The sequence below is a fragment of the Humulus lupulus genome, chromosome 2, assembly GCF_963169125.1.
Source record: "Humulus lupulus chromosome 2, drHumLupu1.1, whole genome shotgun sequence".
NCBI classification, from domain to species: domain Eukaryota; kingdom Viridiplantae; phylum Streptophyta; class Magnoliopsida; order Rosales; family Cannabaceae; genus Humulus; species Humulus lupulus.
In genome coordinates, this window is record NC_084794.1 from 5,942,468 (window position 1) to 5,968,889 (window position 26,422).

Consider the following 26,422-nt stretch of genomic DNA (forward strand, 5'->3'; position numbering starts at 1 on the left):
AGCGTGAAAAAGGAGAAAACACTGTCCTCATAGACGATGGGATAACCCGACTTTCTGCCAGTAAAACTCCCCAGACAAAGTACCATGAGGGACTTAGGCTGACGAGATACCCCCAGGAGCAAAGGCAGAGGGACGACGATGGTCGTAAGAATGAAGCAGAAGTCACCTCAAAAGGGGTGCCCCCTGGCCTAAGATAAAAGCTCCATGGGAAGAGATCAGAAGTAAGAAACACACCCCCTGCGGCTCCCCCGAGGGACGCAACCAAGGCAAGGGATTAGTCTGAGAACCCGCAAGACTCCTTAATCAAAAAGAGGAGGGGACTAGACATCAAAAGGCAACACCCTCAAGGCAAGATTATCACCGCACCTGGGGGGCACAGAGATAATGAAGAATTCGACCATGATTCACCCTTCACAAGGGAGATCCAGGCTGAGCAAATCCCCGCCAACCTCAGAGAGCCTCGCATGACTCCATACGAGGGCACTACAGACCCAAAGTATCACTTAGACTATTTCAATAACTTGATGAGGTTAAGAGGGGTCAACAACAGAGCAAAATTCCATTTATTTGTTGTTGCACTTAAAGGTGTTGCGTACAAGTGGTTCAAGAGGTTAAGACCAGGAACAATCAAATCATGGTAGTAATTCTCTGGCGAATTTCTTCAGCAACACCATGCGGTCTGTGATTACGTTATGCCAATTACTAGCCTCGCTAACATAAAGCAAGGCGAAAATGAAATTCTGAAGAACTATATCCATAGGTTCAATATGGAAGCAACAAAGGTGGGAAGTTTGACCAAAGTGGAATTCAAGATGACTATTACAGCCTGAGTTCGTCCAGGAAGCAAGTTATGGGGTAACATGCTCAAAAGAGAAGTTTCGAATTTAGATGATTTATTCAAAAGAGCATAGAAGTACATACGTGTGGAAGAGGGCCATAAGAACTCTCATGTTGAGGGAAGCAAACCTTCCTCTAGTCGCCCTACTACCAATACGTCTGAAGATTCCCTATAGAAGAGAACACCATGCTAGAGGGTTGCTGACCAAGTTTAAAATTCGACGAGGACCATCTAGCCATAAAGGTCTCGACCCGAGGGGAGATCACCTCAAAAATCGTAAAAGGGTCTCAAAGTAGACGCTTGCAAAAATTGTCTCAAAGAAGGCGCTTGCAAAAAGGGTCTCAAAGTAGATGCTTGCAAAAAGGGTCTCAAAGAAGGCGCTTGCAAAAAGGGTCTCAAAGTAGACGCTTGCCAAAAAGGGTCTCAAAGAAGACGCTTGCAAAAAGGGTCTCAAAGAAGACACTTGCAAAAAGGGTCTCAAAGAAGACACTTGCAAAAATAGTACTATGCCTAATGACGAGAAAGACGCTTCTCGCAAGAAATAATAAGCGCGCGCAAAAGTATATAAAAGGATAACTAGAACCCAAGGAGTCAACATATCCTCATAGATACAATCAAGGTGCACCAAAGAGAGACCTATCAAACCCCTCTTCGCATGGGCTCAAAAGGACCTCGAGCATAATAATAATAATAAAAATGAAAAATAAAAAGAAAGAGAAAAGTCTACAAGAACACCGAAAGGCCTCTTTATAGACTGGGGGGCAAGTGTGGATACCAAAAATCCACCAAGAAAAAAAAAAGTTTCTAGTCCCTTATTGAAGTGAGCGGCTAAGGGGCACTGAAGGCGCCAAGTACGCTATAGAGTCAGAAGCTCATCACGTGCCACCAAGAGGCCACATATTTGCAAGACCCTAGGCCTCACAAAGTCACTTCATGCCAAATGAGGGACGAGGATTCCACACCGGTAAAAAGTCCCAAGCAATCAAGTCCAAACTCCCGTAAGGCTCACTCGCATTGCAAGACCCTCACACAAGGCATCAAGCAACTCGCGCCTAGGTCTGGTGAAGGTGCCTCGGCCATGCCCAGTGCCTCGCGCCCTGGGACTCGTGAAGGTGCCTCGGCCTCGCGCACCTAGTAGGCCCTCGTCAGGAGCCTCACGTTCCAGCACCTCGGGCGCCTAGTAGGTAAGCCTCACGCGCTTTGCCTCACGACACCACTATGAGACAAGCGTCTCACGGCCCCCAAGACACCCCAAGACGTCTCGCGCACCAGCCACGCCAAGGCTATCGCGGCCTTGCCCCGTGCACCAGCCGCGCCGTGGGCCTCGTGGTGGCCTCGTCTCGCGCACCAGCCACATCCTTAGGGGTCTCGTGATAGACGACCTCACCACAACCCATCATCTGGCACGCCTACTCCAGATGGCCTCGCGCCTCGCGAGAGGAGGCTTCTCGCGTGCCTGTCCCAGATGGCCTCGCGCCTCGCGAGAGGAGGCATCTTGTGCGCCTGCCTCAGATGACCTCGCGCCTTGCGAGAGGAGGCATCTCGCGCGCCTGCCCCAGATGGCCTCTCGCGCCCAGGAGGGGTGCGCCCTGCATAGCCTTGTGCCAAGAGCCCCATCTCGCACTTCACCACGCCTTGCCATGCCCCTCACCCACAAGCGTCTCGCGTCAAGGGTCCAAGAGCCCCATCTCGTGCCAACGCACCACGAGGCTTGCGACATGGATCTCGCGCCAAGCACCCCTTGGCCTTGCACCAAAGGCCTTGCGGCATGGGTCTTGCGCCAAGCATCCCTTGCCCTCTCACCAAAGGCCTCACGACATGGGTCTCGCACCAAGCATTCCTTGCCCATGCACGAAGAGCCTCACGACATGGGCCTCGCACATGAAGGCTGCAAAGCGATGGTCTCACAAGATGAGATCCTAATCTCATACGAAGGCATCATGCCTCACCGCACACGTAGTAGGCCTCGTTGAAGAGGCCTTGCCTCTCATCCTGAGGTAAGTGCCACCAACGGGGCACCACTTTCCCTGTGAGTCCCATGAGACGTAGAGTTAAGGGCCTCTTTATCGTATAGTTAAGGAAGGTTAGAAAGGGCCTCACAACGATTCGACATGAAAAGGGATACGGAATGAGCCTACAGACCAAGAAGAGTTAGAGTACGGATACGGTGTCCACGCCAGACAGGTAGTGGCAGTACAAGACTGGTACATGGTCATAACTCCCTCAGCACGCTTATGAGGTCCGTACCCAACAAGTAGTGGAGGCATAATATGGTGCCAAGACAGGAGTACTTTTATAGACCCCTGACACGTACTAGAGCAGACCACCACTCTTCCAACACCACTACCTCCTGCGCTACTACCCTGACAGTGTACTCATGTACTATTTTGTCCCGAGGGACCACCATATATAAGAGGCCATTAAAGCCCAATTATAAATAGACCTTGATCCCTCAGAATAAAGGGTTGAAAAATTCATTGTACGCTCAAGCTATTAAGCAATATACAAATGCTCACTCCATTGTTAATCTGTGTTTACCTTTCCTTAAGTTTATTCTGAGTTCTTATCTAAATATCTCCACACTTACCTTTGAGTTTTCCGATCTAATTTCGTTGACGAGATTTCATCGTCAACAATAGTATATATGTATAAACTATTTTTAGTTTCTAATGTATCTAGCAATGTCCGTTGATGAATTTAAGGAAGAAAAATAGTTATAAAAAATGATAGGCGTGACTTTATTATTTTTAAATAAATATGATTTAATTATTTAAATTATTATAAAATATCTTAAAAATATCATATTTTAATTAATTAATTTTTTTTAATAAGTTTATGTTTGTTATAGTTTTTGAATTTGGCAATAACAAGAAGAGATTATATATTATATGTTTAATATAATATTAATATTATACAAGGATTTTAAATATAAGTTTGTTGCTAGTTTTTTTTAAAAAGAAGTTTGTTTCTAGTTGATAGTAGATTATATTATGTTATATGTTTAATATAATATTATTTTAATACATGAAGTTTAAGTTTAATTAAATTTTATTTAAGTTATAAAAAACATAGTTTTATTATTTTTAAATAATTATTATTGTAAAATATCTCAAAAATATTTTGTTTTAATTTATTTAGTTATTTATTTTTTTAATTTGATTTAAGTTTAAATCATATTTATAATCTACCCTTATATATAAAAATATTTTGTTATATATACAAATTTTCCTTGTCTACAATTTATTATATAAAAGAGATAATGCTTATTGGTTTAACCGTTTTTCATTTTTCCTTAGCTTTGACACTTTTAATTAACTTTAAAGGTTTGTTGATTTTTTTATTATTTAAATTAGCTTAAAAAATATCTCATTTAAAACAAAATTGTAATTAATTAGAATTTATATAATAACTAAATATGTATACAATTTGGTTTTTTTATATTATTTTTTGAATTATCTTATTTAAAACAGAATTTTATCAATTAGAATTTATACAATAACTAAATATTACGAGATGCAATATAAATAAATAAAAACATATTACTAAATGTTATTATTTGCTTATTTACTAAATTTTGGCATCAATAATGTTTAACATTATGAATTTGGTGCACAGTTTAATCCTTAGTAGTCAACTCTGATTAGAGATCAACATATAGCCATGTAACATCAATTGATTGCCCCCAATCATTTTTATTTTAATAAAATATTAAAAAATTTAGTAGCTATTAATTAAATTATAAAACGTGTACTTTTATAACTATTTTAATTAACAAATGAAATACAGTTAGTCAATATATTTGGTGGGTTTTGGGTGTTCACTTTTTTTCCTTCAAACAAATAAAAATCCAAGAGATAATTTACCGAATTGAACGGGAACGACCTTAGAGATATGATATAAGATATTTTATAATTATTTATTATAATTATTATTATTTTAAATGGGATATTTTATATTTATTATTAGTATTAATAATAGTAGTACAAAAGTAATAATTTCCAACACAAGAAAATATGATGATGATGTGATTTGTCAGCTCACATTTTTAGTATGCCAAAAAACAATATATGAAAAGCTGAGGTGGAACCATAATCTCCTCACATTTTTTTTGACGAATAATAGTCCATCTTTTATCTTTATCTTTATATATTAATATTATACTAAATATAAAAAAAATGAAAAATTTAATCAGGTCCAACTTGACCCAATTGTGATATAATTTTACGTGGAAACGCCTAAGCTAAATTCATCAAAACAGGGTGTCACAACAACTCACGACCACACCACACCTATCATCATCAGCATCATCTTTTATCTCTCTTACTTTTTTACCAAACAAAATCCCATTTTTTTTATTAAAAACAGAAGACATGTTCATAATAACTCATTATTTGTCTCAGCTAAGGTGGAAGTAGTGTACTGATTTGTTACGTTGTTGTTGTTGTTGTTGTTTCACTGTTCTTCTTTCGTCGTCCTCTTCTTCCATTAGATTTGGGGTAACCTAATCAATCACTCAACAGTAATCTCAGACAACATATATATATACTATGATATTTTTATAATATATTATATAAAGCATCAAGCTTTTGCTCGCATGTGGCTTAACTCGATCTGGGAAAGTGGCAATTTCCGTAAATTTATCCATTGGCAGTTGCTTTCTTTATAGAGTGTTTTTGTTTTTAATCGGTTATATATTATTATATATTGCCAAAGAAAAAACCGGCCATCGGTGGCCTGAACCAGAACATATTCATTAGCGTCATCATCAAGTTCGCAACTTGACCTCATATACTCTCTTCTTCATTAAAAAAAGAGAAGAAAAAAAGAACCCATTTAAGGGTATACTATCACGAGAAAGTAGACAACAACATATTCCCAGAAGCCAAACAGAGGAATTGGAGAGAAAAGTTTTTATTTTTGGTGTTTTTGATGGGTCAGTTACAGGAGAAGTTGAGAGGTTTTGTGAACAACAGATGGCTCGTTTTTGTGGCCGCAATGTGGTTGCAGTCCACGGCTGGGATTGGATATTTGTTCGGCAGCATATCTCCGGTCATAAAAAGCTCTTTGAATTATAATCAAAGACAGCTAGCGAGGCTCGGTGTGGCTAAAGATCTTGGAGATTGTGTTGGGTTCTTTGCTGGAAGCTTGAGCGAGATTTTGCCCATGTGGGCTGCTCTGCTGGTCGGGGCTCTCAAGAATTTTTTTGGGTACGGTTGGGTTTGGCTGATTGTTACTGGAAGAGCTCCCGTTTTGCCTTTGTGGGCTGTAAGTATATCTATCAACTTGTCAATCTCTCTCTTTTGGGTTTTTCTTTTCATATTTGATTTTCTGTTACAATAGGGATCTAGTTTTCTCATGTTTACTTTCTGGGCATCTCTCTTTCTCACTCAGGATTCTTTTTGGATATAATAAGAATCATCCAAGAAGAATCTATTTCATCTTTTTTCTCAAAGTTTCCATCTTTTAATGCTCTTGGGTTTTTTCATAGGTTAAGGACCATCTAGATTTCCACGTGTAATTAGTATCCACTAGTGTTGATACAAGGAAGTTTGTAAAACCAGGTGGTTTTGCTTCTTCGTTATATGCCCACTTTAGTTTTAGTTGGAAGAATAGTCTCTCAGATCCAAACATAGTCTAAAGGTGTTTGGAAGTGAAATATGGGAATTGGATTTTGTTGTTTATTTATGTTTGGGAAATTTTGTCTTTGTAGCTTCTAGGGAAAGTATGAACGTTTTTCGTAGTTGTCTCAAAATTCTAATTAATACGAAGGAGTTATTTCAAGTCTATGTATACCACTCGTTTGCTTGGTTAAGCATCAATGTCTTATTAAGTATGGCAAAACAGTGGAAATAACTGATCTTATTAGGTTCTTGAACTTTGTCTAAACAATTGACACAAAACATCAATTTGCAGATCTGCGTTCTTATATTCGTGGGGACAAATGGTGAGACCTACTTCAATACAGCCTCTCTGGTTTCCTGTGTTCAAAACTTTCCAAAAAGTAGGGGTCCTGTGGTCGGTATTTTGAAGGGCTTTGCAGGCTTAAGTGGTGCGATTTTGACACAGATATACACAATGATCCACTCACCAGACAAAGCATCTATTGTTTTCATGGTTGCGGTTGCTCCAACCATGGTGACTATTGCTTTAATGTTTATTGTTAGACCTGTTGGAGGTCATAAACAGGTCCGATCATCGGATGGCATGAGCTTCACATTAATCTACAGTGTGTGCATACTATTGGCTGCTTATTTGTTGGGGGTCATGCTCGTTCAAGATTTAGTTGAAGTGAGCCATGATGTGATCGTAATCTTTACAGTGATCTTGTTCATCATTCTCCTAGCTCCTATTGTCATTCCTGTGTGGTTGAGTTTCTCTCCAGAATCAGGAGTTCCGGAAGAAGAGGCATTCCTAGCTCAGCCTAAGAAAGAGGAAATTGAGTCAGGTGCCTGTAGTGATAGTGAGGTGATATTGAGTGAACTTGAAGATGAGAAGCCTAAGGAAGTGGACTTGCTTCCTAGATCAGAAAGGAAAAAACGAATAGCCCAATTGCAAACAAAATTACTCCAAGCAGCTGCTGAAGGAGCGGTGAGGACCAAGAGGAGGAGAGGTCCACACAGGGGGGAAAACTTTACCTTGATGCAAGCTCTGATCAAAGCAGACTTTTGGCTTATTTTTGTGTCACTTATGTTAGGTTCTGGAACCGGTTTGACAGTGATCGACAACTTGGGTCAGTTGAGCCAGTCTCTTAGATATGATAATACACATATTTTTGTTTCCATGATCAGTATTTGGAACTTTTTAGGCCGTGTTGCGGGTGGTTACTTCTCTGAAATTGTAGTGAGGTACTAACTGATTTTCATGCTCTTAGGATGCTCATTTAATATTACATATCCATATTGGTTTTGTCTTACCATCAGTCACCGTGTGATCTCATTTTCACAGGGATTATGCTTATCCAAGACCAATCGTAATGGCTATTGCTCAATTTGCTATGGCATTTGGCCATCTCTATGTTGCTTTTGCATTGCCTGGGGCGCTTTATGTTGGAACTGTCGTGATTGGCACTGGTTATGGTTTTCACTGGGCAATTGTACCAGCTACTGCCTCTGAATTGTTTGGCTTGAAAAGCTTTGGAGCGTTGTACAATTTTCTCACAATGGCAAACCCTGCTGGATGTCTAATCTTCTCTAGCCTAATTGCTGGCCCTCTATATGACCGTGAAGCAGAGAAGCAAGCTCAAGGACGCCACCTCCAGCCGCAGTTTGCAGGATCAATCTTCTCAGGCATGCTTGGACCGAACGATCCACCAGCGTGTGAAGGTTCCATATGTTTCTTCACAACTTTGGTAATAATGTCTGGCTTCTGCATTCTTGGGGTTGTCTTAAGCTTGATTCTTGTGTATAGAACTAAGGCAGTATACACCCACCTCTATGGGAAGTCCCGTTCAGCGCCAGTTTCATAATCAGTGTATTTTTTCATAATTATTTGTCTGCGATTTGTCTAGAGTATGTTTCAATGTGTTTGTTAAGACTATATCAGAAAAATGATGTTCAGGGGAGATATAGTTTTAAAAAGTTTTCCTCTAGAATGGGAGCCAAAAACCAATATAGTTTTTGCACTTTTGTCTATTTTGTTCAGTGATTTTTTTTTTGTATTCTTTCCAGTTCAAATTTGGGCTCTCAAGCTCATATGATAGCTGTATCCACTATATATTTAATGAGTGAATAAAAAGATTGATATTTTCATTGTTTTTCTCATATTTTTTGTCTTTTCATATTTGTAGTTCTCACAGTGAATTAATGCTCATATCTGCTTACCCTTCTGTTAGTGAAATGTTACACTTGACTTAAACCAACAAAAACATGTGCTTGTTGTATATTATTCTAAAAGCATTCTATAATATCATTAAAGCATTCTGTCTGTAAAATTGTACTTTTTAAAGCTTGGACTTTATGTTGAAACATCATACAAATTTTCACTTTATGTTTAAAGCAAAGCGACCTATGTTGAACCAACATCATTAAAGCTTTCACTTTTTTCTCAGTTTTTTAGGGTGAGTGACTGATATTGTGCATTAAAAATTTATGGTAGGAGTATTGGTAGGATTATTATTTCTTAAATGAGTTGAGGGAAATGTTGTTCTTTTAATATTAGCATATCAGTATCAGATCCTCTTTTTCAAACTTTCACTGCAGTGAGGGATCCTATAAAATACACTAGATGACAAAGATGGACATGAGTTGGGTGAAGTTGAAGACTTTAGAAGGTAATTTTAAGTTAACAAGTCTTTTTTATACATATATATACACAACATGTGGAAAATTAAACAATTAAATCACCATCAACCCACTTGAAACAGTGACATCTTCTTCTTATATTTTGCTTAAGACTAGTATTAAACAATTACTCAAAGAACTAATAGTATTCCTTGTGAGACCTTTTCCTCTATAGTTATTGTTTGGTAGAGAGTCATTGTCTTGTCAAACTCAAAGCTGTCACCCCTATTTTGCAACATCCCTTGTTTTGTTGTGTGAATGACTTCAAAACATAATTGAGCTTATCTCTTTCATTAATAATTGACAATTATATCAGCTTAATTCCACACCCTAATTGTCTCAGCCACAGATTAAGTTCATTAATTTGTAATTTAATACATTATAGGCTACAAAAAAACAAAAGCAAAGGCAAACAAAACGCTGTTTATTGTTATTCATAGTTTAATGTAAACAGAATCTGACACCTGTATTTGTAAACTATTTTCACATGGAAAGTATACATTTACATTGAATTGGAAAAAGAAAGAAAAAAACAATCATATTTGCAGGTGTTCTTGCTTGCATCCATTATTATATTTTATTAATCTTTTTAAAATGGTTTGTTAAAACTGTTACTGAATTATTTGATATTTATGAATTGAAGGCAGTGCAGTCTCTCCTGATCTCACCAGCACTACCAGTCTTGACACCAACTCGACCGAGCTTTCTCATGGCGTTGCCAAAGGCTGCATTAAACGCGCCAGGGTTGTTGGCGAAATCAAGAACCGTGGGCTGGGATTGAGAGTCTGTGAAAAGATCCTGATCCGAAGTAAAAAGCCCCTTATTGGCAACCAAGTTCTGGTAGTACACATTGTCGAAGGTCTTAGGAGTTGTGGGGTCCATGTCGATGGCTATGGAGGGATCAACGTCTCGAGGGCAAGAAGCCATCAACTGCTGGGCGTATGCAGAGTCCAAAGTAGGGTCAACTGGGTTCGAAGGTGTGAATGAGTAGATGCGGTTGGCCACACGGTTGCAGTGTGAGAACCCAACTGTGTGAGCACCAGAGAGTGCTATCATGTCCAATTGAGTCAGGTTGTTTCTGCTAAACATGGAGTTGAGTTCGTCTAGATGAGCTGTTGGTTCTGGCAGGTTTCCTTTGACTCGTGATGCTTGTGATATCAGTCCATCACGACGCCCCATCTCCACGTTGAATGCTGAGCCTCCCGCCTACACATTGAGTCAGACAATGAATAACAATATAGAGTTCGACTTAGAAACAAACAATATGGTATCAGAGTCGGGTTAAATTTTGTTACCAAAACAACGACATCTCTGGCAGCAAGAGCCAAAATGTCAGCACAGGAGACAATGCCAGGGCATTGAGCTTCGACCGCTTGCTTGGCCTTGATGACAGTGTCAAAGCCATCTCCGGCTAAGGAGATGTTGTCGTCGGCGTCTTTCTCTGCGTCCCCATTTGGTGATGCAATCAGTACTGAGGCATCGCAACCCTGCCACACAACACAAACAGATTAGGCTGCTAGAAAAAGTTGAAAATCAAACGAAAAGTACTCATGTAACGGTCGTGGGAGCATAGTGTAGGAATTTTCGTTTGTTTGCCAAGTTACTTTATATTATGGTGCGCATATTATATCATTTTATTGTTGTAGTGGCTCATCTCATCATGATGTGTATGTATATTTCCTAGGTTGGCTGCTGACTAAACTTCCAAATACAACAGCCTCCACTTGCGACTCCGTCTACTTTTTAACAGAAAAAGTAAAAACCATCGTATTGAACAAATGAAAAGAAGATAGCCATAATTTGACACCAATTAATTTTTTGCTAAACTTGATGAAAACTCTCACTTTCTCTATTCAAACCTCAGACTAAGATATAGCTAATCAACAAACACACTCATTAGTCATTACAGAATTTCAACCAAAATTGAAACATATTTGTATGTGTTTAAGTAAATATATGTTGTCTTACCTCAACGAAACAATCATGGAAAAACAAACGAAGAGTAGCCGGAACAGTGACAAAGGTCTGAGCAAACTTAGTAGACACAACCTGCTGAACTATGGATTCAACATTAGGACAAGTGCCACTATAGAAGTTTTCTACCAACTGGGCCTCTCCCCTTCCCATATTCACACCAATCAAAACCATTAATACCAACAATCCCTTCATATTTCCCATCTCCATCTCTTCTCTCTCTCTCTCTCTTACAAAAAAACCAGTAGAGAATAATATACGGAAGAGAATGGTGGTAACCCTTTTATACAAATATATAGTAGCTTCTTTGTATATATTTATTTATTTATTTATATGAACTTGGTCTAAGAGCGTTTGTTCTAGTAACATATATAGGTCATTTTCGTGGAAACCCGTTTCATATATATTGGTGTACTGTACACTAAATCCCAGTTGTGACCAAGAAATTTGTATCAATATGGTCTAGGTGAGCTGCCTTATAAGGCTCATGTTATTGTACCACTTATAATCTTATTCGACGGCTGAGATAACACAAATATTAATTTGTTGATGATCAAACTTCGCAATAGTCAAACACATAGAAAAATAATTGTAACTACTGCTACTATATCTATATATATTTATGGGTTATGCGTATAGGTCTTAACTTGGTGGGTTTTTAATATTAAAATATATATATATAGACATATACATACCTATATATGATTGAATTGGTATATATGATAATGTTTCTACATGTATTAGTTGTGTAATATAAGCGTGCATGAACGGGTCATGCACTGCAAATGAAAATGAAAATGAAATGAAAATAAATTAGTTGCAAGTGTTGGATGAAAATGATAAACCAACAAATCCGAGAGTATATACGCGCTGTTTACGTACCAAAGTTTCCACAAGTCTCTAATGGAGGCCCTTTCATTTACCAGTCAGACTTTGAAATTTATACCCATGACGTATCAGAACAAAATACTAGTATTATAAGTATAGAAAGATATGATATGATATGAATTGTTTGTGTGTGTGTATATATATATTTATATTTATGTTTCACATGAGGGGTGGTATATAGATAGAGTAGACAATGCATTAATATATATATGTATATCTTTTTAAAATTAGTATATAGTAGGGTTTATATTGTGTGATGTCGAATTTTAATAAATTATTTTTTAGATGTATTTTGTAAAATAATTCTAAATAACAAAAAATTAAATATAATAATATAATTGTTAGGAAGATTGATTGTGATTTTATTCTGAGGGATTAGTTTGGTAAATAAATTGTAATTTTAGTTTATAGAACTTTGATTAAAATCAGATTTAGATGTTTATTTGAACTATTTTATAATATTCAAAGTTTAATAAATAATTTATTAAAAACAAAATTCAAACAAACAAATAATAAGACAAAATAAATTACAAAACAATGTAGTCCCTTTATAGTATCTAATATCTTTGCCACGCTATAGTAAATTAAATCTACACAGAATGATATTATTAAGGCTCATTATATATATATATATATAACAATTAAATATACTTAATTACTACCAGTATAACTATAAACAATTACGATACAAGAGTTTTTTTAATAATTAAATGATGCCACGAAGAGAAAAAGTACTTATTGAAATAACTCTCTAGAAGTCTAATGTTAATTGACTTTTAAACAAAAGGTGGCTACCATAATTAAACAATTTGGAGTAGTTATTTAGTCCTTTCCTCATGTTTTCATCTTCCAATTTTATCAAACACCGTGTTGGCGACTATTTCAATATATATAAATATAATATATATATATAATATATATATACTTAATATTTTTAAAATATTGCACTTTTATATCTAATTTTATTTTATAGTAAATATAATCAATGTCTTCAAAATGTTACATTTTTATACTAAAATTTTTTTAGCGGTAAATATACCTAATATTTTTAAAATATTGTACTTTTATACTTATTTTTTAAAATTATTTTGAGAAATAATAAGAAAGTGAAGGAAAAATATATAATTTTAATTATTTTTAAAATTTAAATTATTTTCACTTTCAAAATAATAAAAAAAAATTAAGATTAGTAAAAATAATCAAAATTAGATTAGTAAATGCAACATTTTGAACACATCAAGTATATTTATTGCAAAAAAAAATAGTATAAAAGTGAAATATACACCCATGCACCCAAAATCAAAATTTGTATAATTTAAGAAGAAATATTTTATGTGTGTGATGTGAGTCTTTTATAAAATGTGCAATTTTTGCTTTATAATAGTTTCTCTTGTATTGTCACTATTTCCATTATAATGATTATATTTTTGGTAACTTAATGTGTATGATTTCAACTACCTGGCCCCAAAGTAAGTGTTTTTGAATTAGAGTAGAGCTATTTTTAGTCATAATGATTTCAAATTGTCCATGCATAAATGCAACAAGGAAATTGTACACCTTCATTTGTAAACTATTAATTTAGTTTTAGAAGTAATTGTTAAAAAAAGAAAAAGAGCATAGATGCTAATTGAAAAAATTCATCTAATTAATTGAAACAATTGTACTTAAGTTTGTTGCCAAACTCATCTAATTAATTGAAAAAAAAAACTCAAACTCTCCATGGAAGAGATATCTCTCTCACTAAAAAACCCTCAAAATTAAAATATATATTTATAATATCATTTTATATAAACTAAAAAAATATCATATGTCATATTGAGGAGGTTGACGTTGACCCTATGTAGCTCTCATTTATGTGTAAATTATGAATTTTATTCTATATGTGATTTTAAATTTCAAATTTTTTGTTTTTTCTTTATAGATTGGTGACCTCTTTCATAGGGTGATTATTGTGTTTCTTTATTGGTTGAGTACACTATATTCCAAGGATGGTGTGGATATGATTTGGGCTCTTTATTTTGCGTTTCCTATAAAGGTAAGATGAAATTTTTTTATTTTATTTGGATTTTTTTTTAATAATAGAATTTTTATGTAATTTTTTTTTTTTGCTACTTGTCATATTTTATTATTTTTTTCTTGCAGATAAAATATGGAAGTCCTCTTGTTGTGGTTAGTTCAAGAAATTTAAGTTTATTTTCACAATTTCATTTGAAGCAAAGATAAATCAAGGACAAAGTAAAAGAAATTACATTTAGAGTTTATATAATTTTGGACCATGTGTTTTGACAAATTATTTTTTAGACTATGCGTTTTGTAAAATGGTTCAAGTAGACCCATAAACTCGATTTTGATGAACAAAAAATTAAATATAACAACACAATTGTTAGGCATATTGTGTTTTATTTTGAGTTGTTAGGTTGGTGAATTATTGCGATTTTAGTTCAATAAACTTTGATCAAAATTGAGTTTAAATATATATTTGAACCATTTTACAAAGAGATTTTTTGAAAACTACCCACTTTTATCCTTTATTAACTATAAATAGCCACATATTTTATTTTTATGATTAATAACCACACTTAGAAAGAGAATGACTAAAATACTATTGGATTACATTTTAGACTTGTGATTTAAATTTATGAATGTGTGATCTACATTTTTGGCCTATAGTTTACATTTCAAAGCCTAGAAATGATAAAATAGGTATTGTGATTAGAAAAGTGGGTATTAATTAACAATTTTAAAATTTTGGGTAAAAATAGTTAATTTGGGTACTATATGTAATTTCTTCTTTTACAAAGTACATGATCCAAAAAGGAAAGTAACAAAACACAAAATCCAAAAAAATATAAACCATTACATTTATTATATCTTTGGTATAAATATGTGATATAAATATTTAAATACATATTTTATATGCATGCTTATTGTTAGATCTAGAAACTGTATTTTTAAAAAATTCATTGCCATAAAGTGATTAAAACAATTTCAAGTTAATACATATGGAAAATTGATAAGGAAAATTAAATGTTGTTACTTTTGAAAAACTCCTTAAAAATTGGTATTAAACCTTATTCATGGACCACTAACAATCATTTGCCTCATGGGCCCAAGACTAGCCCAACTTTGCTCAATGTACTAAGCCCAACTATGCCAATTTTTCTTCCCGTTCCTTCTTCTGCTTCTTCGAAATTGACTGTAATTCAAATTCTCTACTCTAGCAAGCAACATTCAGGCCATGGCCATGGAAGTGGAACAATCACCGCTAGGCTTTCCCTACTGGAAACCTCTTCTTAGAAGATTCGATCCCGATTCTCCTTTCTTCGCCTCTGGGAACATCGAAAGGGAACTTCTCGCCAAACAGGTATTTCTCTCTCAATTCCAGTATTTTCGAACCCTAAAGATGTGATTTTTTTATACCTCATTTATTTGTGTTTTTTAAGGTTGATTTGAACCAAAATTTAAGATTTCTGTTTTGGGTGTTGTTTCATTTCCATGGTGGAACCAAATCAAGCTATAAGTTGTGTTTAGCTGAAGTTGTAGCTGACTTGTTTGTTTGTTTAACTTTTGTAATGGGTAGAGTTCATAATGCCATTCAATTGTTATGCTTACCATTCTAGTTTTGCAGGTTGCCGTCGATTTAACTGAAGATGAAAAGCATTACCTTCGGAATTGGATAGATGAAGATATCAGGTAAGAGCTTAGTATGTGAGTCTAATATTTGTGCATTGACAGAAAGACTCTTGTATGTTGAGTTTAATATGAATATGTTGATGAGGGTTGATTGAGGAGTAGATTTCTTGATCGAAGCAGCATTAGAAAGCTTAATCTTGGATGGTATTTGTGGAATTGAATCTTCGGATTCTTTCAAGTCTTTAGTGGTTGTTTACACTAAGAAATTGTTGTTGATTTTCTTTGCAACTTGGCAAGAATTTAGGAATCGAGACAAAATGTAAAATGTGCAAGTTCTTCGGTTGTGTTGGCTGCTGATACGTGTTTGATAAGACAATAGAATCTCTAAATGGCTACTTTTTTCGGTTTCTCTTGTTAATGTTTTTAGGAGCTTTCTATATGTTTGTATTGGCTTTTCCTAACTATAGAAGTCAAATCTAATGGATGCACAGTAGAGTTTCCTGTCCCATTGCTGGTTGTGGTGCACATCTGACCTCATTGGAGGATTTTGAAGATCATTATAATGCGCGGCATACTGCATCATGTTCAGTGTGCTCTAGAGTCTACCCAACATCACGACTTCTCAGCATACACATATCTGAAGCACATGACTCTTTCTTTCAGGCCAAAGTTGCACGAGGCTATGCCATGGTATATTTGTTTACGTTATCATGCTCTTTTGTTTGTGCTATTATTTGCTACAATTTCAAATGCGAAATGATCCACCACTTTGTGATCACATGCACTTGATTCTAAAGCTTTTTTTACTGGTGGTAGTATGAATGCCTGGTTGAAGGCTGCACTCTAAAGTTTAAAAACTACAAAAGTCGGCATCAGCATCTGGTGGACAAGCACAAGTTCCCCACCTCATTTGAGTTTTTCAAAAAGGCTCATGCATCCAAAAAGCTGAGGCAGAAACAGCAACGTAAACAAGTTATTCATAAGAAGGCAGACACTTCAAACATGGAAGTAGAAAGCGAAATGATTGATGGTCTTGTTTCTGCTGTCTCCAAATTAAGCACTTCAGATTCATCTCCTTCATCCATCAGTTTTGGCCGCCGCAATACTCGTGGTTTAACTTTTGTCCCTCGGGCTGTTCAACGAGACAAGAGACCAGACTCATCGTCAGCTGAAACAAAGACATAGCAGCCAGAAAGCATACATACTATTCCATTAATTTTGTATCCATTAGTGTCTTCTCCAAATCATCTCTGTTGACTGATCTTGGGTCTGTAGTTCATGATATTGTCCTCTGCTCTGTAGAAATCTTCAGATGAAGCAACTAAAGTAGAAAAGCTCGTTCTGGTATCAGCATTCTCATTCCATGCGCATAATATCTGTAGGATTAGCTGTGTATGACCTTGTAAAACAGTTTTTATGAGAAATTGAACTTGTTATACTTGAGTCAAAAAACATGGCTGGTTTTTTTTTCTTTTCTGCCTTGCAAGTACAGCATACTCGAAAGCATATTAGGTTGCTTTAATTGTATTATGGCATTTGATTTATTGAGACCGGAATTCATTTTGCCCTGACTAAACTTTACTCTGCAGATTTGACCCTGTTGTTAATCTACCATTTGTGTTGAAAGTTAAAAGAAAAAGGTACATTGAAGAACTATGAGAAGCCTTTTTTTTTGTTTTTTAAATGAACTATGAGAATGATTTTTCATTGTAAATGAAATTTATATTGGCACTCCTTGAAACCCTTTAAATTACACAAATAGTCATTTTTTATAGTTAGATTTTATTTTTGTCAATCAAATTCTATTTTATCTTAATTATTTTCTATTGAAACAATATTTCATCACTAAGTGCATCTCCAACTCATAACAGTATATATATGGTGTTATACCAATACCAAAACTAAAAAATTTTAGCACCATATATTTTTTTCTATTCCAACCATAATACCAAAATTTACACAAAAAATTATATTTTTTATTATTATATTATTTTATAAAAACATATAATTATAATATATATACATTTAACAAGTTTTATTAGTATTTTATTTAAACAGTAAAAAAATATATTAAATAATTTTTTGTCGTCATCTGCAGTACCACTTCAAATTTGAGGGGCTACTGTATATATCAGTATATACAGTGTATAATATGCCGTCTGATTGGAATGATATTTGGTGTAAAATTACTTCAAATTTGGTGTTATCAAGTTCGATTGGAGTTGGCCTAAAAAATGACATATAAATATAGATAATTAGTAAAAATTTGATTCTTTTTCCTTTGGCGTAAGAGTTGGTGATATTGGATAGGAATTTTGTATAATACATTACTAATTTAGTCTAGAGAAGTATTTTGAAAACTCCATTACATTTATTTTCAATTTTTTCAAAATATAATTAAAACTAACTTTAGAAATCTCTATTAATAATACAAATTAAAATTCAAAACAATATAATTATATTAAATAGAATAATTAATTTTTTAATTAAATAAATACATAATAATTATTTGAATTTAACTTATTATTTTTTTAAAGGGAAATTTAACTCATATTTATATCTTGTTATTTGTCAAATAAACATTGAATTTGCATAGTTGCTTGTTTAATCCCAATGAATATATTTTCTTCTTAGTTCTATTTTTTCTCTTTTCGGTTAATCCAAAAGAAAAGTCTCCTTTTGGTAAGTGGTCGAAATTGAGAAAAATAAAAAAAAAGCAGGGTCATATTTGTCAACAAAAAAATTTCTCAATATAAATTCGAGTAACTCCAGCTGATTAATCTTCATCTTCATTATTTTCAGAGATCTCATATTTTGTAGAGAGAGAGAGAGAAATGGATGCCATTGACTCAGTGTTCGATCCTCTGAGGGAGTTCTCCAAGGACAGCATCCGTCTAGTGAAGCGTTGCCACAAGCCCGATCGGAAAGGTAAATTCTTTCTCTTTTCGATTCATCATTTTCTCGTTCTGCGATTGTTTTTTCTCGTTTAATTAAATTAATTTTGGGAATTGCAGAATTCTCGAAGGTGGCTCTCCGTACGGCGATTGGGTTTGTGGTTATGGGATTCGTGGGCTTCTTTGTGAAGCTAATCTTCATCCCCATCAACAATATCATCGTCGGATCTGGTTAGGTGAGCTCTGCATGTCATTTTTTCTATCGCTTTTCCCTCTGAATTTCATTTTTATTTCCGCACAATTTTATTTATTTATTGGGGGAGGGTTGTTCACCGATTTTAAGATGGGAGAAACAAGTTACATTCTTTTTACTCGCTAAGCCCTTAAAAAAATGAGCCTGGTTGAATCTATGCTCCCATGATTTTGAAAAATAAGATTATAAGGTAGATTTCAGAATTATTTGTATTTTAGCTAATTAATTCATATTTATACAAACATGGTTAAGTGACTTATTTTTTTTTTTATATATATATATATATAGATATATATTAAAGCAATACATACATGGAGAAGAACTTTTACTTCTAGATTCCTCCTTTGGCATTGTGATACATAAATTTTTCATCTGTTCTTTGGTTCTTTGTGTTAGTGGAGAAGTTTTTATTGATATCAAATTTATATCTTTGAACACGTTATTTTAATTTAGTTTGATTCTTAATGTGTTTGATGCTTCATTCATGGTCGAGTCTTAATTGTTAGCTAGTGGGGTTAGTAACAAAAGCTAAATACTTTTTTTTTTTTTTTTGTTAAATCGCAGGTCATTTTGTTAGGTGCAAGAAAGAAAGGAAATGGTAAAAAAAAACACTACTACAATGGACAAAGATCTAGCCCTAGTACATTTTCGTGTTCACTGGTTAAACTAGTTGTTTTTTGTATGGCAGTCCTTTACTTTCTTTAAGAGAGTACTTGTTTTGTTTGGTGCTTTGTAATGTTAATTTGATTGTAATCCAGACACTAATCATTTGACATTAAACATAGGAGTTATTTTAACTTTGAGAAATCATTTCCTCCTTATTTTAAGTAAATTCGTTTGCAAAGTTGTAATTGGCAGATTCTATTTTGTCTTTTGAAAATCAGAATGATATCCCCTCCAAAGTGACAACAATAATAACAGTCCTGGGTTGGTTTAATCTTTATGTTCTCATGGAATTTGCTTAATTTGTTCAAAATTGGAACGATCAAGAAAATTAGAATGCATTGGATGGAACCTTGTGAATCTTATATATACTTGATTTAAGGGAATTACAATTGACATGCATTTGTTCAACTTACCAAAAAAATCATACCAAATTCCATCTCTAACGATAAGAAAAAGAACATCAGCTTGTGATGAACATAATTTTTGCTAACTTGATCCAGCAAGAGTTGAAAATATCTCAGTTGGGACTATAAGAATAAAAGAAAAACAAAGAAATTGAACCAACTGAACTCGCCCTATCTGCATGTTCTGATTACAATATGACACAAAAAGAGTTGGCAGTACTCAGTAGAATTAACTTCTGAGAATCAGCAGACTGGATTTTTATCTGTAGAATCATCGTTAGCAGAAGCAAGCACCAGCTGGGGTTGAGGAACATAGCCTTCCCTTCTGGCCTTCTTGCGTTCCCGTTGGAGCCTGAAGTTCTCTCTCTTTCTAGCTCTGTAGCTGTTTGGGTTCTCAGGCACCACTTCTCTTGGGTAGACACTCACCTATCGATCACAAAATACACACACACCATTGGCATCAGTTTAGAAATTTAATGCTTTGGCATACCAACTATAAGTAAAGATTCAGCAGTATTAAGATAAGAACCTTCTTCCTGTCAGGTCCAAACTTCTCAAATTTTACAAGCCCGTCAATCAATGAGAATATTGTATGGTCCTTGCCCAGTCCTACATTCTTTCCTGCATGGAACTGAATAACCAGAGCAATTTGGGTTACCATTTCAGACGAAATATAACATAACATAAAATAAGATCCTTATCATAAAAAATTTAGAATAAAAAACCTCAAGCAATGGCCTTCTTTTACAAATCATTATCATATGAGCATGTGAATTCCAACCATCAAGTTTCAAACTACAATGTCAGTGATGTTGTTGGCTGACCCCAACATTTCATTTCTAAATTGATTAAGATAAAAAAAGACACATGTAAATGAGTGGGAAAGAGCAAGAAAGGTGCATTATACTGGTTTTATATATTAATGATAATATGTGCCAAATTGAATTGAAAAGGCTTTGATATCTCCTTCACAGTGAATTATGAAATTCCATCAATTTGTTTCAAATCCCGTAAGGATAAACAATCCCTGTCACAACTTTTCACCTCAATTTTCTTCAACTTATCCAAAGTGGTACTAGTAGTAGCACATTCAAACTATTGAATAAGCAGTTATATAATCATTCTCAAATTCAGTACAAGTTCACTGATTAGCTTCTAAATTCTACTACAAACAAGTTGTACATTACATAATTGAATAAGTTCAAATACTAAAAACCCACAATTTAATCCGCAATTAAACTCGAACATACCTTGGTACCCCGCTGGCGAATTATAATGGCGCCTGGTTTGGCAACCTGATCGCCGTAAATCTTGACACCGAGCCTCTGGCCCTTGGAATCACGGCCGTTCTTGGTACTCCCGGCTCCCTTCTTGTGAGCATTTTCGATCGTCAAGGGGAACTTTTGCGGACAGGAGAACGATAGCTTGGGACCCACTTTAATGGAACCCAAATCCCCTTTGAAGAAAGACGACGAAGAGCTTGAGGTCATGGAGAGTCCTCTGAACGCTCCGACTAGGTTGAAACTCATAGATGCAGCTGCCATCTTTCTGAAATTGGAATGAAAACAGACTTGAATTTCAGATTTCTTCAAAGGTTGTGAGCATGAAGACGATGATTTCGGAAAATAGCAATTAGGGTTTTGAGATTATGTACTGTGTGTGTAGATAAAAAGAGCTGTGAGCTCGGTCTGTGTCTGGATAAGGAAGAAGATAACCAGAGGGGGCCAGAGCGCGTGTACTAAACGACGTCTTTCGGGTTGTGAATGAGGCCATGCCACGTTGCATTTGGGTGGTCCATGTCAGCACCATGTCCACATAATTGGTGTACGGCCCATTCGATGGCTTTCAATTTGGGCTTTTCATGGGCCGATTTGATTCCACTACTATTAGCTCCCTCATTTTCCGGTTTATAATTGAGGTGATTATTTAAATTACTATATATATTTTTAATTTAATTTTTTTTAATTTAGGGTTTTAGAATGATAATCCTATGACTTATACATGATTTAATCACGTATAATGGTCACAAATTCGTTAAATAGTAATGTACGCCTTAAAATTAAAATTTGTCTAATTGTAGGCGAAATTGATGATGTGGAGGTGCAAAAATATAAAATTTATCATCTCAATAAATTAAGAGTTCTATTATTTTTGCCCTAGGAGAGAAAAAAAAAAAGAATTTTCCTCTATAATTAGGCGCAACAATAAATTATATTCACACTTTATATTATAGATACAAGCGACGTGTAATATATTATCATATAAATTTTAATAAATAAATAATATTATATATAAAAGAATGACATAATCATATTAAATGAAAATTTAAACTAAACTATTGTTTATGATTTAAAAAAAATATATGTAATATATTGATAATTTTTTTAATAAAAGTTAAGATTACATATTATATACTATTATTATAATGATATTTTATAATATTTAAATTTATATTGATATAAGTATTATAAAATTTATTTTTGTATTAAATATTATTATAATAATAATATTTTATAATATTTGAATTCATATTAATATAATTAGAAAAAAAAGACTATATATTATTATCATAATAATATTTTATAACATTTAAATTTATATTAATATAATTATTTAATATCTAGTCTTCTAGTATATATTATTATAATAACGATATCTTATAATATTTGAATTTGAATTTATATTAATATAATTAATAAACAGGGTCGGCCCTGGGCATAGGCGAGCTAGGCCCGTGTCTAGGGCCCACCCTTACACAGGGCCCAAAAATATCATGTAAACTCTTAAGTGTGTTCAAAGAAAAAAAAAATTTAAATAAGGCTCGCCCAGCAGCCTTTCCCCTTCCCAGCTGGTGTTCAAGAAAAAAAAAAATTAAATAAGGCTCAGCAGCCTTTCCTTCCCAGCCAGCCCAATTAGTTTAAATAAATATAAATGTAGTGGTCCAACTGGACCAAAACGTGTGAGGCAATTCAAAGAAAAAAAAAGGAAAGCTGAAAAGTCTCTTTGGCTCTCTCTCTCTCTCGTCCTTCTCTCTCACAATCTCACTCTCAATTCACATCCTTTCAAAAAAAAAAAAAAAACTCAAACTCCCATTTCAATTTTTCCCACCTACCTTCCCTAACCCTAAGAGTTCTCTCTCCTCTTTATACTCTAGTCTCTCCAAAACCACCATTATAATTTACAATTTTACCAACTATCCTCTTCAATTCTCATCACTCATCAATCATCATATTAAGTGGTTTAAATCTTATCTCCGTTCAACCATGTCTTAAGAAAGATTAAGTGGTTTAGCTATGTTATCCATTGAAAAGGATATAGTTGCAAAACTTGATTATGCAAATTTAATTAATACTTTTGCATCTAAAGATGCAAGACGTATAATATTTAAGTAATATATTGAAATTTATAAGTTTATGTAATGAATTATTGGTTTGGAATGTATTTATATTACTAAATATTAGTTTAATTTTATTTAAAATTACATATACAAAAGGGTCCATTTTTTTCAAATTTATTAAAACCGTCTTAGGCCCACTTTTTTTCAGGGCCGGCCCTATTAATAAATATCTATTTTTTAATTAGTTTTAAAAATATATTCCATTAAATATTTGGAATGTTCTGTTAAAGTTAAAAAAAAAAAACCGTTAAAACCAATAATTTATGTTATCTACACATTTTTTATATAGAAGAGATGACAACACTATTTTATATATTTAGCCTACAATTAAATAAACTTAATTGTTATACTTTATAGTTAATGGAACATTTTTGCTAAGTAAGGTATAATTAATGAAACTATCATATTAATTTTTTTTAATCATAAATATGTTTATACATACTTTTTTTAAAAAAATTATTGTTATAAATATAAGATATTTTTTTAATCTATAACTTTCATCTTTTTCACTTATTTTTTTTCCTTACCTTTTGTAGTTTTTTTATGTGAATCAACTCATCCGGTACCATTGTTTTTGCAAAGTATCATTTTAGTATATATTTTTTTTCAATAATACTCACACGGTACCCTATATTTCAAAATCATATATATTAGGTACCCGAGACTCAGATTTGTTATATGTAATTAAATAATTAAATTTGAATTTGGAACTCATATAATTAAGAGTAGTTTGATTAAATTGGTAAAATTTTATTAATCAAATTTGAGTTTAGGGTACCAAATATGTACGATTTTAAAATACAAAGTATCGGATATGTACGATTTTAAAATACAATGTACTAAATGAGCATTATTGTAAACACAGGTTACCAAAACGATACTTTACAAAAACACATGGTACTAAATTGTTATATACCCTTCTTTTATAAAACTTCCATCAACAAAGAAAAATGGATGCGAGAAGAAGTCGAGATTAGAATGTTATTTCATCAAAATAAAAATGGTTATTTACTGCATAAATAACTAATGTTTCACACTTGTTATAGTTAAATATTTAATATTTTATTTCTACGACAAAAATACTAAATATTCAATATATGTTAAAAATAAATATATAACATTTTTTCTATGCGGCAAAAATATATAAAATTGCTAAAACATTAATTTAATAATTAAAACCGAGTACCGTTAACCAATTGTGAAGAGCCACCTCATGTGATCCCAGACACTTTAAGGCGTAAAATATCAATAGTGATAATATTGGTACATTACACCACCAAATCAAAACTACATATATTGATAAAATAGACACTTTTTCTCTTTTTCTCAATCAAAGTGTTTTAATGATAAACATGCACTATCAAAGTGTTACACCCAGATTTCGAGACTTGAGGTTGTAACCTCGAAAGCTGGATCCGTCAGGGGTGAGTTCGTGATAGTTAAAATACATGCTCGTAATCTAGACACCGAACCTTCAAAGAAGGTGGCAACCTCGAGGATGGGCAGCCTCGACGTCCCTACAAGCTCGAAAGACAGAACATCGGAGTACGTCCATTTTCGGCTGGCCTCGGATCAAGTGGCCCAAGCTTGGCATGAGTGTGAGCTCGGGGTAAGGCGGCCTGGGTGGTATTTACCCTTTCCGAACTGATTTTGGGAAAATAAGGCCACTTATACTTCTCAGAGACTTACAGGCATGATACTAATCGCTGGTCTCGAACGGCTTAATAGGTCACTTGAAGAGACACAGTCCATGCATTCAAGAAATATTATTGTTGTAACTTCCCTACAATAAAAGGATATTAAATAGTCAGTTATACGCCCCCTGGTATTCAGGGGACGTCTCCTTGTATATAGGAGTTACAGGCTTTAAAGCTATTAAATTTGTTAATATATAGAATAACTTCCCTGAACGTGTGGGATAGTATTCTGAACTCTCCTCTATAAATAGATGATTCATGTATCATTGTGAAGGACCAAAATTTTGTGATCCTGGGAGAAACTCTGGAGAATTCATCTTTGAAGGATTTCCAGAAAATTTCCCAAGTCTTAATAAAAATGACTCGTAGACTAGGCAGAGTTAATTGCTGAACCACATAAAATCTCTTGTTGTTTTATTGTGTTATTCTTGCTATAATTTTCGCTGTTTACGTGCTCTACATTTTAAGTTGACGAAAAACGGCATCAACACAAAGACACAAGAAATTCGGAGGCTCAAGCCCCTCTAATTTTTTTTGTTTTTTTATATATAGATGCAATTAGCCCATAAGAAAATTTTCTAGCTTTAGAAATATGTATATTCTTAATAGTCAACTACATAAATAGATAACTTCTATGGTAGAAACTCTTTTTTGGACCTATTAATATGGTTTTTTTTTTTTTATATATATATTTTGGACCTATAGATAAGTTGGTATCCCATTTTTTTTATTTTGTGAAAGTGTACGTCGTAGTTATAGAAGTCTTCAAACAACATCTTTCACAATAAAATTAAGTGAATTGGTATATGTGATAGCACTTTTCAATGCTTTTGTAGATAAGCCAAAAATAAAAAATAAATAAAAAACTTTATTTAATTTGTTATGTCCAATAAAATAAAATACCTTACAATGTTATTAATAACAATTAATATAAAAAAAATACTTAGAAAGAAAATAAAACATAAACTATATATATTTAAAATAATTCATGCTAAGACTTAATTTGTTCAAATTAGGTTCAATATAATATAGTATATTAACATTTAGTTTAAACAAAGTGTACATATATCATATGAGGTTAATAGTGTATTTAAATAAATGATAAATATATATATATATATATTTCATTTTTATTTTTTTTAATAGCGAAATGGGACCATTGAAAATTATAATCAAAATTCTACTTTTTATTTTTTGGAGTTACGATGATTTGTTTTGAATATTTTCAACAATATTTCTTCCTTTTTGTTTATGATCTAATAAATGTTTCCAGCCTTTTGAGGTTATAGGAAATTTTTAATTTTTTTTATGAGAATTTTTAAAAAATATGACTTTTATCGCAAAAATATGAGAATTATATTTTTCTTAATTTATATAGGAAAATTTATTAAAGAAAAAATTAAAATATGAGAAACACTATTAGTAACTAACTAAAATATGAAAATGTCATATTTTTTATCCTTGTTGTGTTTTCTTTAATTTTGAAGGTAATTTTATTT

The 26,422-nt window shown here is 33.6% G+C and overlaps 5 protein-coding genes across 6 annotated transcripts; 3 read left to right on the top strand and 2 right to left on the bottom strand.

Annotated features, from left to right (window-relative positions):
• Window positions 1–5,196: 5,196 nt before the first annotated feature.
• LOC133817055 (protein NUCLEAR FUSION DEFECTIVE 4) lies at window positions 5,197–8,596 on the top strand. The gene is made up of 3 exons (XM_062249441.1): window positions 5,197–6,103; window positions 6,752–7,683; window positions 7,784–8,596. The coding sequence occupies exons 1-3, from the start codon at window positions 5,768–5,770 to the stop codon at window positions 8,301–8,303; spliced, it is 1,788 nt and encodes a 595-aa protein (XP_062105425.1). The 5' UTR covers window positions 5,197–5,767; the 3' UTR covers window positions 8,304–8,596.
• A 928-nt stretch (window positions 8,597–9,524) lies between these two features.
• On the bottom strand, window positions 9,525–11,420 carry LOC133817056 (peroxidase 55). Its single transcript, XM_062249442.1, has 3 exons — window positions 11,086–11,420; window positions 10,413–10,604; window positions 9,525–10,323 (listed from the first exon to the last, which is right to left on the bottom strand). The coding sequence occupies exons 1-3, from the start codon at window positions 11,299–11,301 to the stop codon at window positions 9,748–9,750; spliced, it is 984 nt and encodes a 327-aa protein (XP_062105426.1). The 5' UTR covers window positions 11,302–11,420; the 3' UTR covers window positions 9,525–9,747.
• Window positions 11,421–15,159: 3,739 nt separating this feature from the next.
• LOC133817057 (uncharacterized) lies at window positions 15,160–17,188 on the top strand. 2 transcript variants are annotated; one of them, XM_062249443.1, is made up of 4 exons: window positions 15,160–15,343; window positions 15,608–15,672; window positions 16,104–16,302; window positions 16,429–17,188. In XM_062249443.1, exons 1-4 carry the CDS (start codon window positions 15,218–15,220, stop codon window positions 16,795–16,797), a joined length of 759 nt encoding a protein of 252 aa, XP_062105427.1. In that variant the 5' UTR covers window positions 15,160–15,217; the 3' UTR covers window positions 16,798–17,188. The 2 variants fall into 2 exon arrangements, with proteins under 2 accessions (XP_062105427.1, XP_062105428.1); XM_062249444.1 differs by having other exon boundaries at window positions 16,107–16,302.
• Window positions 17,189–18,380: 1,192 nt separating this feature from the next.
• Window positions 18,381–19,566, top strand: LOC133817060 (protein transport protein Sec61 subunit gamma-like). Its single transcript, XM_062249446.1, has 3 exons — window positions 18,381–18,540; window positions 18,627–18,742; window positions 19,324–19,566. The coding sequence occupies exons 1-2, from the start codon at window positions 18,447–18,449 to the stop codon at window positions 18,740–18,742; spliced, it is 210 nt and encodes a 69-aa protein (XP_062105430.1). The 5' UTR covers window positions 18,381–18,446; the 3' UTR covers window positions 19,324–19,566.
• A 299-nt stretch (window positions 19,567–19,865) lies between these two features.
• Window positions 19,866–21,518, bottom strand: LOC133817059 (large ribosomal subunit protein bL27c). The gene is made up of 3 exons (XM_062249445.1): window positions 21,080–21,518; window positions 20,359–20,460; window positions 19,866–20,255 (listed from the first exon to the last, which is right to left on the bottom strand). Exons 1-3 carry the CDS (start codon window positions 21,371–21,373, stop codon window positions 20,073–20,075), a joined length of 579 nt encoding a protein of 192 aa, XP_062105429.1. The 5' UTR covers window positions 21,374–21,518; the 3' UTR covers window positions 19,866–20,072.
• Between the last annotated feature and the right edge of the window lie 4,904 nt (window positions 21,519–26,422).

What these genes read in the sequence shown, in the direction of transcription:
- LOC133817055 (XM_062249441.1), top strand. Translation starts at nt 5,768, where the DNA reads ATGGGTCAGTTACAGGAGAAGTTGAGAGGTTTTGTGAACAACAGATGG. An exon ending in CCGTTTTGCCTTTGTGGGCT is followed by an intron (nt 6,104 to 6,751) that starts GTAAGTATATCT and finishes ATCAATTTGCAG; the next exon opens with ATCTGCGTTCTTATATTCGT. An exon ending in TTCTCTGAAATTGTAGTGAG is followed by an intron (nt 7,684 to 7,783) that starts GTACTAACTGAT and finishes TCATTTTCACAG; the next exon opens with GGATTATGCTTATCCAAGAC.
- LOC133817056 (XM_062249442.1), bottom strand. Translation starts at nt 11,301, where the DNA reads ATGGAGATGGGAAATATGAAGGGATTGTTGGTATTAATGGTTTTGATT. An exon ending in TCCATGATTGTTTCGTTGAG is followed by an intron (nt 10,605 to 11,085) that starts GTAAGACAACAT and finishes GTTGTGTGGCAG; the next exon opens with GGTTGCGATGCCTCAGTACT. An exon ending in CCAGAGATGTCGTTGTTTTG is followed by an intron (nt 10,324 to 10,412) that starts GTAACAAAATTT and finishes CTCAATGTGTAG; the next exon opens with GCGGGAGGCTCAGCATTCAA.
- LOC133817057 (XM_062249443.1), top strand. Translation starts at nt 15,218, where the DNA reads ATGGCCATGGAAGTGGAACAATCACCGCTAGGCTTTCCCTACTGGAAA. An exon ending in GGGAACTTCTCGCCAAACAG is followed by an intron (nt 15,344 to 15,607) that starts GTATTTCTCTCT and finishes CTAGTTTTGCAG; the next exon opens with GTTGCCGTCGATTTAACTGA. An exon ending in TTGCACGAGGCTATGCCATG is followed by an intron (nt 16,303 to 16,428) that starts GTATATTTGTTT and finishes TACTGGTGGTAG; the next exon opens with TATGAATGCCTGGTTGAAGG.
- LOC133817060 (XM_062249446.1), top strand. Translation starts at nt 18,447, where the DNA reads ATGGATGCCATTGACTCAGTGTTCGATCCTCTGAGGGAGTTCTCCAAG. An exon ending in CCACAAGCCCGATCGGAAAG is followed by an intron (nt 18,541 to 18,626) that starts GTAAATTCTTTC and finishes TGGGAATTGCAG; the next exon opens with AATTCTCGAAGGTGGCTCTC.
- LOC133817059 (XM_062249445.1), bottom strand. Translation starts at nt 21,373, where the DNA reads ATGGCAGCTGCATCTATGAGTTTCAACCTAGTCGGAGCGTTCAGAGGA. An exon ending in TTCGCCAGCGGGGTACCAAG is followed by an intron (nt 20,461 to 21,079) that starts GTATGTTCGAGT and finishes CTGGTTATTCAG; the next exon opens with TTCCATGCAGGAAAGAATGT. An exon ending in TTGGACCTGACAGGAAGAAG is followed by an intron (nt 20,256 to 20,358) that starts GTTCTTATCTTA and finishes TGTGATCGATAG; the next exon opens with GTGAGTGTCTACCCAAGAGA.